Source organism: Hyposmocoma kahamanoa, unplaced genomic scaffold (assembly GCF_003589595.1).
Source record: "Hyposmocoma kahamanoa isolate Upper Pololo Valley unplaced genomic scaffold, ASM358959v1 202, whole genome shotgun sequence".
Classification (NCBI taxonomy): domain Eukaryota; kingdom Metazoa; phylum Arthropoda; class Insecta; order Lepidoptera; family Cosmopterigidae; genus Hyposmocoma; species Hyposmocoma kahamanoa.
In genome coordinates, this window is record NW_020653726.1 from 4,770,944 (window position 1) to 4,783,336 (window position 12,393).

The following is a 12,393-nucleotide window of genomic DNA, read 5'->3' on the forward strand; positions in this document are numbered from 1 at the left end:
GTGTACATCCAAAGGAACACATTTTGTTTTTACATTGTTTCTTTTCATAGACTTTCGTGGTTTGAATAACTAAATGTTTTTATGAGGAACAGGTTATTTATCACAGTATGACTAAATCAACTAATATTTGGAGAATAATGAAAAATCAAGAACGCTGAAACTATTTTACATTTACATAGATATGGAAAATGGTATCAGTACCATGACAGTGGATAAATGGTACCAGATTGTTTATGTATGTGTACGTACGATATTCTTCGAATGTTACAGAGTATAGTCTCTATAGGGGCTCAGGAGAACTCGGGAGACACAATAGAATGTTAGAGTCGTATCCCCGAACTAACTAGTATGATTTGAAGCACTGAAAATACGACCCCATTGGCAAGGACTTGAATATGATTTCGAGTGCTTTAAATCATACTCAAGTCCTGACTTGAGCATTGAGTAGCGTTCTGGAATACGATCCTTAGACTGAGGACAGCATAGAACTACATCACCTTGTCTTAAAAATAAATATGGTACTTACCATTAGTATGGAAAACGACTGAACTGATTTATTGTAAAAAAATCGTTTGGGATTTATATTATATTGTGTATAACTGACCCATTCACACTTCTAACTTTTATTCTAATCATCATAGGTCAAATAAACGTGTTAAGTCTGTCGAATATTTTAGAACTTTACTCAAAGCTACCTTAAACTCTAATTATAAATTCGCCGATTCTTATCCTATTTTTAATATTATGTGTTTTTTTTTATTCAGTACTCATACGCCTCTTTTCTGTCTTTCGTGGTTGTAATTTATTTCTTTTTATTTGTAAGTGCAACATGCGTATTGAATTAATTATTAATTCGTTATTATCTTCTAAGTTTATCCTGTAACCCAGAGATTGCCTAGAAGAGATTGCTATCTAGCAATGAGGCTGCCTTGCACCTGTCTTTTGTTTTTTTTTTGTTATGTATAGTATTGTTTTATTAGGTCTGGATCCAGCGCGTCCACTAGTATCCGCGTATGGCTCTCGTCTGTTCCGGCTTGGGCGAGACGATGCCCATATAGTGCAGGTCATTCATACTAACGCTGGGTTCCTGGGCGAAACTGGACAGGTTGGACACGCTGACTTCTGCGTAAATGGTGGACGTTTGCAACCGGGATGTCACGGACATGCTATGCGTAAGATATGTCGATGCCTTCAATCCGATGAACACTACGCCAATTCAATTTTTGGAGCTGTTCTGTTTTTTGTTTATTTTTATTTTTTCACAAAAACCTTTTTAAGTTAATTTTTGGAATTTTGTTTTTGCACAATTTTTATTGAATGTCTGAATATTTCACCACAATGATATTCAATATTTTTTTTGTGTGAAATTACTCCACTACTTAGTTTGTTATAATTATTAATACAAAGATCGAACACTAACAAAAAAATCCTTTGATACGGCCGGATTCGAACCGACGATCGACGTCTCCTAGCAAACCGCGCCTCACGAATTCTTCTATGTGCTTGTTGTAGTATGTATTTGGTTTTCAACGATTTTTTAGCCATCTATGAGAAATCTACGAAATTATTTGTATTTGTTTCTTTTTTTTAATAAATTCGGGGAGCATAATATTAATAAATAAATATGGCTGTTTACAAAAATAACAGAAAATGACCATAAAAAAAGTTGGTGTAATGTTCATTGGAGGTTTCGGTTTGTATTTATTGTAGTGACTAACTGAGGCTATTAGCGCTAAAGTGGTGTAACTCAAATTTCATTTTTGTTCTACAATATCACTTTAAATGATACTAAAGTACAGTAATAGCGATTATGTATTTGGATGTCATTTTTATGTATAAAAATATTTAATTATATAGGTCACATATGAATATTGTATATAAAATCTCTTTGGCTAATTTTACACACATCGCTCATGATGCGAATGAAGCTTCATAATTGACATTTCTCTTTTGATTTGGTTGGTATTACTTATTCGAGTAGTACTTGTTTCGGACGGATGTCGGACGGAGAACGAGAGTAGACCCTCAGGGAAGTGATTATTACCATCGATAATTTTATTACGTGATAAGTAACATGATAATTATTGTGTTACTTATCAAGTAAATGATAATTATCAAGATAATTATTACAATAATTATCTTGGTAAATCTTGGTATTTATAAAATTAATTGGAGCAACAAAATGCGACCACTAGCAATGTTGTGCCTCAGAGACGTATACAAAAATGTCAAAAGTCAATCTCAAAAAGTCACAAACCATATCGTTTTTCTAGTCTAACTACCTTTAAATGCCTTTTGACCCTGTCCTCTCACAAAAATGTATCAAGTTCTCTGTAAATTTATACATATGAATCATATTAAATTGTAAATATAGTTCGTGTATTAACACTATGTACTTGACTATATACATACATGTTACTACAATTTGTGTTGTCTAATTTGTGCCGTATCTTTTGTTTTAGGGATCATCTTGTGCAAAAATTTCTTCGATACTCCCTCTGAGTCACCGAACACATTTTCTATATACACTCCCTCCATGATGATTATGAAACTAACGCGTAATAGACACTGGCGGTATGACAATTGGGACAATAAATAAGTCTCACAAGTCATTCATTATGACAAAAAAAAAATCATTTTTCTAGCGATTTTTCTTTTGTTTGTTTAGTTTTCTCACTGTCATTTTTAGTCATAAATTAAAGAGGAAAAACTATGAATCAGCGTGGATAATTATCGGACACATATGATAATTATCTGACAATTATTAGGACAATTATCAAAGAAAATAAGTATCTTGATGGCTTCGATCCCTGTTTCTTAACATTCACTAAACATAAAAATTCCATTCCCAGGCATAGCCCGTTGCAGTCACTTTATGAGTTCCTGCTACTTCGCGGCAAGCGTGCGCAAACGTATCCGTATGGTGGGTGTACCATGTGACAGTACTTGCCCCAAGCAGCGCGGACGATGGGGAATAAAGCTGGATCGAAGAGCTGTCATTTTAGGAGAAGACACGCCTGAATCGTAAGCATTTTCTTTTTATGTGTATCGAAACTCGTCGTACACTACGCAATCTGCAAATGATTTTATTATATAGGAAAACAGTACTCTTGTCCTGTAACTATTTTTATATGCCTTATAAGGAGTACGTCTGAGACTGAGATTTATGAAATCAACTTTGACTTTAGCTAACCTCAAACGGCGAGCTAAGCAAGTTTTTCGTATTTACAAAAGGAACTTTGCCCAAGTTTAAGCACAAAATTAAATTTAACTTTGCGTATTTTTCGTAATTTCTTGCTTAAACTTAGGTAAAGTTCATAAGGAAGTGAAACTATTTTTCGGGATTTAAATCGCGTATATTTGTTTTTTCAAACGTTTCGGATCTTTTAGGTCCCGTGGTCCTCAGTCAGTCGTGAGTTATAAAGGATCCGAAACGTTGGTTTGTTTGAAAAAACAAATATACGCGATTCTCATTTTCTATTTGTAACAATCAGAAAACCTAAGAACTTTTTTTCTGTTTCAGATCTCGAGGAATGTACTGCGTACAATTGGACCATGATGAGAATTGTCCATTTGACTGAGTTCGTAATTTCAATCATCTCACGGAGGAGTTTGTAAGATAATTTATGTTTGTAAATAATTGTTTGTAATTTATTAAATATACTTTATATCTTTAATTTTGTTTAATCTGGCACTAATTAGGTTGTTTATTTTTGTAATGGATCAAATCTAGACAACGCAGCACCTTATTGACAGTGTTGTTATATTATAAAAACTATTTGAAGGTACTTTAAACCCTCTAAAATATCTATTTAACGATACACATGTAATTTTGTTTCTATAATGCCTTCCCGTGTTAATTTAAATTTCGTAAAAAAGGGAAACATTGTGGTCATAATTCTTAGTCACTTCCTGTCAACTCCATGCGAAATTTAAAGTTTGTTAACACGTCAAGTTTCAAATCATTGGGCGATTAAAGGTTAGTTGTTAAAAATATAAAAAACGTAAGGATTTTAAACAGACAGATACTCGTACACGTATAAAAAATAATAATACCTAATTTAATAAACATATACTTTATTTAGTGCAATAATAGATGACTATTAAATGTGTGAAATTAATTAAACAAGTCATATGGCATCATAGTGGTTCAAATAAAATTTTTGGTATAAAATGCTTGGTCATTTCGCCCTTGCAATTTAAAGCTGGGGCTTTTTGGGCAGTTTGAACGTCACGGTTTTGTTTTCCAAGTACTGCTGAATGCCGTCTTCACCCCTGCGGACAAATATTGTAGAGACTTAAAATATTACTCAGAATTTATCTACTGTGACGCAGATGAAATTACAGGCACACGGGAATTGTCAACTCGGCGCGGGGGCTGTGCCCTTTAGATCTTTGCGACGTAAAGCTCTGAGTGCTTTTGCAACTTTTTTTTAATAACGCACACACTCAACATACGCACTAGGGAAACCCTGTGTCGCGGGTGCTATGGACATATACATAGACAACCACAAATTACGTCCAAACTCACGAGAGAAATAAATATAGGCCATACAAATATTTCTCCCGGCCCGGGAATCGAACCTGGAACCTCTGCGTGGCAGTCTCCTAACCGTTATGCTTTTTCACGTCTCGTTTGAATGACCCTCTATCATAAAAGGGAGTGAATATATTCGCTGGAAGGGAGTCCGGTGCCACCAAACTTGTGAAACTGTGACTAGGGAGTTCAGCACGAATGCTCCGGAGCTGGAGAGGGGAGAGATAAGGTTGAAAAACTCTACATTCATTCGGTAAAAGGTGCAGAGCGATGCCACTTATCTACGAAGTTATAGATGTTCCAGGTGTGATGAGATATATTTATCTCTGACTGTGATTAAACCTATCACAAGAGAGTTGGTAAGATTCATTTATTTTTAAGAAAATTTGGACCATAGTGGAGGACTGTGGTCTAAATTTTCTTAAATAAAATGCTGACCCAAAAGTATTGTCACTAAACATTGACAAACGTAGGTATAAAATACGTAATTTAGAAATTAAAGTCGTACGTACGTGTCAGGATTCTAAACGACCTCTAATTGAAACTCCGTGAACCTTTCTTCCACTCGGCTACCATTATTAGGTAGCCAGGCGATATTTCCTAATAACACTGGAAAATATAGCCATTATAATAGTATTTATGCTGAAGAAATCGAAAACTTACATCTCGCGTCCGATGCCAGATTCTCTGAATCCTCCAAATGGAGTTTGTGGAGTGACATGTTCGTACGTGTTGACCCTGGAAAGACAATATAATTTTAGCCATATTTATCCCATTAAATGTAAATTTACTGTAATTAAATACTGTAACGGTAGTAAGAACAAACGAATTTTAAAAATACTGTACGATCGCTGTCTTAGGGTCGTATTCCAGAACTCTACTCAGTGCTCAAGTCAGGACTTGAGCAGACTTGATTATGATTTTAAGCACTGGAAATACGACCCTAATAGCAAGGCCTTGAGTATGATTTTCAGTGCTCACTGCAATACTCAAGTCCTGACTTGAGTATTGAGTAGAGTTCTGGAATACGACCCTGAAATTCGGTTAACATTACTTGAAAACATACCAAACACTTCCAGCACGGGCGTGTTTAATGAAGGCAAGGGCAGTAGTGACGTCGTTGGTGACTACACCAGCTCCCAAGCCGTAGTTAGAGTCGTTGGCGCGATCCACTACCTCATCAAAGTTTTCGAATTTGAGGATGCTTTGGACAGGGCCGAAGATCTAGAAAACATGAAAAGAGAAACTTGTAGATAACTAAGGTAAGTAATAAATAGTAAGGTAAATAATTTTGTGTTTACCTCTTCCCTAGCGATTTTCATGTTATCCTTGACATCAGCGAAGACCGTGGGCTGAACAAAGTAGCCAACAGTACCGTGACGGGCACCACCAGCTACACACTTGGCGCCCTCTTTCTTGCCAGACTGGATATATCCCATCACTTTGTTGAACATCTCATCGTCAATCTTAAAACATTACAATCAAAACTCTTAATGAATTCTCAAGAATATTTGGTCATCATGATGTGAGGAGAATGGCTTTGGAAAAATGTCTCTTATATTAGTTGTATTTTTTTTGCATTTAGAAATATCCTTCACACATAATGCAGTCTTGTGCTTTATGTTAGCGATATAAATGATTAGCATTATTAGCCCAAAGCCGTCCACAATGTTTGGGTCTCTCCAATAAATGCCAAAAAGGTCAGCAGCGTATAGCTCCCATACATTTTACATAAGTTCAGATTATAGTGACCCTCCCTATCAACCTCTTGGTTATGCGGGAAGGGCACTATAACCTGTGCTCTAGCAGCGTACAGTGAATCTCAGAGACCTAGTGTTGTTGGTGATCTATTAATGAATAAGTCACCTGTGCGCCTTGTTGAACGTCTTCAAAAGGGTTGCCAACAGTCCTCTTCTTAGCGATTTCAGCAGCTTTAGCGACGAACTTGTCATAGATTCCAGACTGGACGTAAGTCCTGGTTGCAGCCACGCAACACTGACCAGCATTGGCAAAAGCAGCTCGGTGAGCGAGATCGGCAGCCATGTCCACTATACGAAGAATTACAATTTTCGCTCATTTTTCAAATATTCGAATTGGAATGCAGTTATTAATTTACCAATTGTTAGAAGAGCTTTTCAATAACATCATCTTGTGCTTATAATAAGTATTTTTCCGAGTGTATAGATATTGTAATAAAGGTTAAGAGGTTTCGAGTACCCTCGACTATAAAATTATGGAATAATTAGTATAGAAATATAAGTAGACAAGTGCTGTATATCAAATTCAATTTAGTATTTACCAGTTGGAAAATATGCATGTTATGTACATATGCATGTCTTTCAGGATTTACCGCCCAGTAAATTGAAGCACTTGCTCAGTGGTCAATTCTGAACATTGTAAAAATTGTAAAGAAAAAAGTTTGAAAATTTACCATCAGCATCATTAAAAATAACCAAGGGGCTCTTGCCGCCAAGCTCGAGGGTGACTCGCTTGAGGTTCACGGCGGATGCTACTTGCATGATAATGCGACCAATCTGTCAACAAACATAAAGATATACATCCCGTGAAGTGCTGTTAAATTCAGAAATTACAGAGACAATAAACGATTGGTATATGAACTTGTTAGAGTTAAATATATATTCTGCATATATAGCTCTCGTAGTCAAAAATACCAATGAACATTTATATATCTCCTTCTTATCGTATAGTTGGCATGTATTATTATCTATTTATTTAATTATTTATTGTACAGGAAAACACAAATCACATTTAGTAAAACGGAAAACACAAACAAAAATTTCTATAAGAAATTTCTTCCTGAAGACTAAAATACAGGACACAATAATTACAATAATGGGTTTACGTGCACAACATAACAAAATTAAATTATGTAATAAAATAATAATAAAAAAAAACATAGCAAAAATATTAAATTACTACAGACTATATAAAGACTAATTAAAATTTAAATAAATATTTCATATTATAATATCTATAAAATGGATAGAACAGAGGATAAATAGTGATCCTTGACTCTCATTTTAAAGATAGCTAAGGATTTACTATCACGTACAGTAATGGGAAGTTCGTTCCAACATCTGACCGCATGAACAGTAAAGGAGTGGGAATAAAAACCGGAATTGAATGATGGAAAAGATAACTGTGATCTAACGAGAGAAGGACAAGGCTTATCCTGGGACCTGAAAAAGCTAAGTAAGTAAGTAAATTCTTTATTTCCTCCACAAATTTGTAACAACATAAGTAAACATAAGAGATAAAACATGACAGGAAAATTTGTAGAGGCTGGAGCCTAAACTGGGATACCCTGTATTTTAGGTCACCAGGCCTCCACCTCCAGAAATTCTGATCAATATTTATAAATCTATATTAACAAGTTACATGTATACTTAATTGGAAAAAAGAGTGATAACAAAAAAAAATATAAATATAAGAATAAAAATTAAATTGTAAGTGTGTGAGAGTGTGTGTGATGATTGAGTGCATGTGGTGTGTGTGGAAGTGCGTGTGATGTGTGCGAAAGTGCATGTGATGTCTGTGTAATTGTTTGTGATGTGTGTGAAAGTGCAAGTGATATGCGAAGTGCTTGTATATGTGGATACATATTAGAGTGAATGTGCGACCTGCGTAGGTTTAGAAGATTAATTTTACGAGTTCATAAACGGTGGACGTGTTTGGTGAGATGAGAAAAAATATAAGAGTTCGAACATTGACTGTTAAACTTTACTTTTATTCTAACATTATTATTTTGTTTGACTCTGCAACTTAGATATTTATAGCATCAAAAATTACTAGTGAAATAAAAAATGACAAAACGCACCGATTACAATTAGGCACCAGATAGCCCTACGTTTAAAATAACTTGGGATCGGATTTAGCAACAAAAACTGCCATCCACTATTCTGGAAACCTATTCATATATTATATCACGTCAACTAAGAAATAATTATAAATAAATAAAAGTTTGTGTATAGGCGTTCCATTCGTGTATCATTCAATTAAAGGCGAGACGTTTTCGTTACTGAGACGACGTGGGTTCTACTTAGCAATGCTAATGTTGTCAAAGAACTCAACAGTCACGTTCAACCACATAATTAATAATAAGTGACATGTGCTCAATAACGTCAACTAGATTTTGTTATTGCTTATTATGCTCAATGTCACTGACGAAGCGAATGAAATAAAACTGCGATATAGTGAACATTTTTAATAAACTTATTGTCAGACTTCCGTTGCTATTTAACCAGTCTAGTTTGTTGCATTGAATGAAAAATGCAAAACTTAATTCAGAAAACACAGTTCCATGAAAAAATATCGATAGATCGTAAGTATTGTTAAAAAGTCTTTACGATGTCATTCCCGGACTCGCAAAAAAAAACAAAAAACAAAAAACTGCGTATCAAATATTCAGTTCTGCATGAAGATGGATAAGTTAATTTACTTTACCTCAGTAGATCCAGTGAAAGCGATTTTATCAACATCAGGGTGGTGAGTAAGCGCAGCTCCGGCTGTAGGACCATAACCAGGAATAACATTTACAACGCCTGGTGGGAAGCCGGCTTCCTTTACCAACGCAGCTACAGCAAGAGCAGTTAGTGGAGTTTGCTCCGCGGGCTTTACAACGACAGTGCAGCCTGAAAGATGTGTATGAAGAAATTTGTTATCCTGTAGGGAATATTTTAATACAAATCGAATTTATTAATATTAAAAAAAAGGGAATATGTAACCATAAACAGAAACGTTTATAACGATAGGAAATTAATAGTGATAAGGGTTCAAAAACAAAATGTTTAGGTAACTACTGAAAAGATGGAGAAAGAAGACAGAAATAGTTATTTCTGATATCACACTGAATTGGTGCCTTTTAAGATGTACATAAAAACGAGATTCCTATAAAAAGACAGGGCATGTCCCACTACTGACTGTACTTACAAGGCAGTACGTATAAAATAATAATTAATTAATTAATTAATGGGTGATAAATCTGTCATAGATTTCTCATAGATGGCGCTACGACTAAAAGGTCGTTGAAAAACCAAATACAAAGACACGACGCAAGCACAAAGAAGAATTCGTGAGGTCCGTTGGTGCGTTCCGTGGCTTAGTTGGTATAGCGTCTGGTACGGTATGCAAGAAGACGTCGGTTCGAATCCGACCGGATCGAAGGAATTTTTTCTGAGTGTTCGATCTTTGTATTAATAACAAACTAGTGGAGTAATTTCACAAAAAATAATTGAATATCAATTCAATAAAAATTTAATAAATAATAATTAGTTAATTATTATCTCCAATGATTAATTACGAGTATTATATTGAAGCAAGAATACTAAACGTTCAGAACCTCACATGTAGTAATTAGAATATATACATATATATGACGAAATATTTTTTTATGATTCTCTCGGGCAGTAAGGCGGTGGTTATTTAATGTAGTTGAACTTGAAGAGCTGGATGCCAGGCTCACATTCGAATGTGCTATTGTCAATTCATAGTTTATTTAAGGCCTGAGTACACTAGATTAGGTAGGTATTTAGACACAGTGGCATTGCAGGGAACGAAGTTGCAGACGAAATTTTAAGAGGTGACGAGCACCCACCTAACAAGATCGAGAATATAACCAAGCACCACAAGTTAAATGCTTACCAGCAGCCAAAGCAGGGCCGATCTTCCACACAAACATGGGGATTGGGTAATTCCATGGCAGAATTTGACCACAAATGCCAACGGGCTCCTTCATCGTCATAGAAATGACTTCACCATCTAGAAAGGTCAATTAAGCAAAATTAAATTACATTATAACATTTTTATATTGGGTATTAAAAATTAATTATTTTTTGAATGTTATATCTTTGTCATATAGTGTATAATAGATCTAAGCTTATTTCTGTGATAATTATTTATTTCTCAAACACAAATCTTACATTATATAACTAAATTCCGTATAAAAAGAGTCCGTTCTAGGAACTAGTTACTGTACTGTGTGCTGTGCGTCTCTCTCTCTCTCTCTCTCTCTCTCTCTCTCTCTCTCTCTCTCTCTGTGTGTGTGTGTGTGTGTGTGTGTGTGTCTGTGTGTGTGTGCGTGCGTGTGTATGTGTGTGTGTGAAAGAAAATAATACAAAATAGAAATGTCTACCAACCAGCAGGGATAGTATTGCCCAATATCTTGTCGGCCTTTCCAGCATAGAACCTGATCACACTAGCAGCCCAGACTACTTCTCCTTCAGCCTGTTTCACTGGTTTTCCACAGTCCAGGGTCTCCAGTTCTCCAAGGTACTTCGCATCTCTTTCCATGAGATCAGCCAATTTGTAAAGAAGGCGACCTCTTTGGGAAGCGTCTAGGGTGCGCCATTCGGAATAACGGTGGAATGCCTTCTTTGCGGCTTCGACTGCAAGGTCCACGTCAGCCTGTAAGTACAGGGTATAATTTATACGTTGTATCTATGATAATACTGGCTATGAAATATTAGGTCATAGCTTGGGCAGTTGCGTGCTATTTCGCACCGAAGGAGACTGTAAGAATAAGGTGAATTTAAAGAGTTTTACTACTTCCGCTTGTAGCAGAAGCACCACGAAGATTTTTGTATGTACATATACCTACATATAAATATATTTATTTCTTTAATTTCTCCTCTTACCATGTCGTGTTTCATCCGTTTGTTTTTCTCGTACGTAAATTCCGATTCCGGGAATAGTATCTTATGTTTACACAATTTCAAATCAAATATCATACTATTATTGATATAAAGATTTTCTTCATTTTCGATCTTTGCATCAACAACAGTAACATACCTTGTCGCCTTCAGCCACCTGTGTGATGATAGACTCATCTTGAGGGTTGATTGTGGGGAAAGTCTTCTTGCTTACGGAGTCCACCCATTCGTTGTTGATGAACAACTATACAGCAAACGAATAACATCATAAGTATTACATAGGAGATCAACATTATTTCAATTCATGTGATGATGTAATGTAGTCAAACTGTACACAGTTACACCATGAGTCACAGTGACAATTCGAGAAACTACAAAATTATCATTGAATACAATTTGCGGCCCCCCGAATCGTACATCTGTCAACAGTATCACATTTTCGTACATTCATGCAAAAATAAAGAATCAAACAAGACTTTCCTCAGAGTCACACAAAATGGCGTAACAGAACATAGTGGGACTGTAATTACCAAACAATACTAACATCTAGAAAAACATACAGAACATTTTGCAAGAGGAAACCTCTCGCAAGGAAAACAATTCTTTGACAAATTTTTCTCTATTTCTATCTTATATTAGATTGTGTCTGAAAGCCGCTTCATAAACGTAGTTTGATCTGTAATTGATACTTTTAATATTAACAAATCTGTAACTTTTGTGTACGTAGCTTTTGGTATCGAAAACGGGCTTTTTTTTATAAATAACAGTCAATCGTATTAAAAATTATTTCTTAATTTCTTAATTATTTCTTTTTCGTTTACCGATATGGAAACGTATTAAATATAGGAATACTAACTCAATCACTTTTTGGGTGGAGCTAAGCTAAGTCCAAACTCATGGTACCACGATTTCGCTTAACTAAGGTAAACGATTCTTTTATGGGGAACTGCATACGCTTTCACTATAAGATTCCAGACCATATATTAGGGGTTAAAGTATGAAATTGCCGTTTTATTGCAATAGGTTCTTTGAATTTTCATAGAATCGTCATGGTTTGAGGTTTTCGAATGAAACTTTTTTCAAATGGTTTCTGTGATTTTTTTTTTTAATTTGAAACATTTGAATATCGACTTTCAATTGCTTTTGTTATTCAATTTAGACAAGAAAGATGGATACTGCGAAAATTCG

General features: G+C 35.2%; 2 protein-coding genes across 2 annotated transcripts in view; one reads left to right on the forward strand and one right to left on the reverse strand.

The window, feature by feature from the left end:
• The window catches only part of LOC113226768 (phospholipase A1-like), a 32,306-nt gene extending 28,644 nt beyond the window's left edge, over nucleotides 1–3,662 (forward strand). Inside the window, exons 6-8 of the mRNA XM_026459499.1 lie at nucleotides 981–1,172; nucleotides 2,853–3,024; nucleotides 3,524–3,662. Of these exons, the coding sequence (XP_026315284.1) occupies nucleotides 981–1,172; nucleotides 2,853–3,024; nucleotides 3,524–3,581 (422 nt within the window). The 3' untranslated portion in view covers nucleotides 3,582–3,662. The remainder of the gene's footprint in view (nucleotides 1–980; nucleotides 1,173–2,852; nucleotides 3,025–3,523) is intronic.
• Nucleotides 3,663–4,079: 417 nt separating this feature from the next.
• Nucleotides 4,080–12,393, reverse strand: part of LOC113226812 (aldehyde dehydrogenase X, mitochondrial-like) — a 20,639-nt gene continuing 12,325 nt past the window's right edge. Inside the window, exons 2-11 of the mRNA XM_026459576.1 lie at nucleotides 11,345–11,449; nucleotides 10,693–10,960; nucleotides 10,199–10,315; nucleotides 9,002–9,189; nucleotides 6,969–7,071; nucleotides 6,404–6,585; nucleotides 5,839–6,003; nucleotides 5,604–5,761; nucleotides 5,201–5,275; nucleotides 4,080–4,275 (exon numbers count right to left, since the gene is read on the reverse strand). Of these exons, the coding sequence (XP_026315361.1) occupies nucleotides 4,200–4,275; nucleotides 5,201–5,275; nucleotides 5,604–5,761; nucleotides 5,839–6,003; nucleotides 6,404–6,585; nucleotides 6,969–7,071; nucleotides 9,002–9,189; nucleotides 10,199–10,315; nucleotides 10,693–10,960; nucleotides 11,345–11,449 (1,437 nt within the window). The 3' untranslated portion in view covers nucleotides 4,080–4,199. The remainder of the gene's footprint in view (nucleotides 4,276–5,200; nucleotides 5,276–5,603; nucleotides 5,762–5,838; nucleotides 6,004–6,403; nucleotides 6,586–6,968; nucleotides 7,072–9,001; nucleotides 9,190–10,198; nucleotides 10,316–10,692; nucleotides 10,961–11,344; nucleotides 11,450–12,393) is intronic.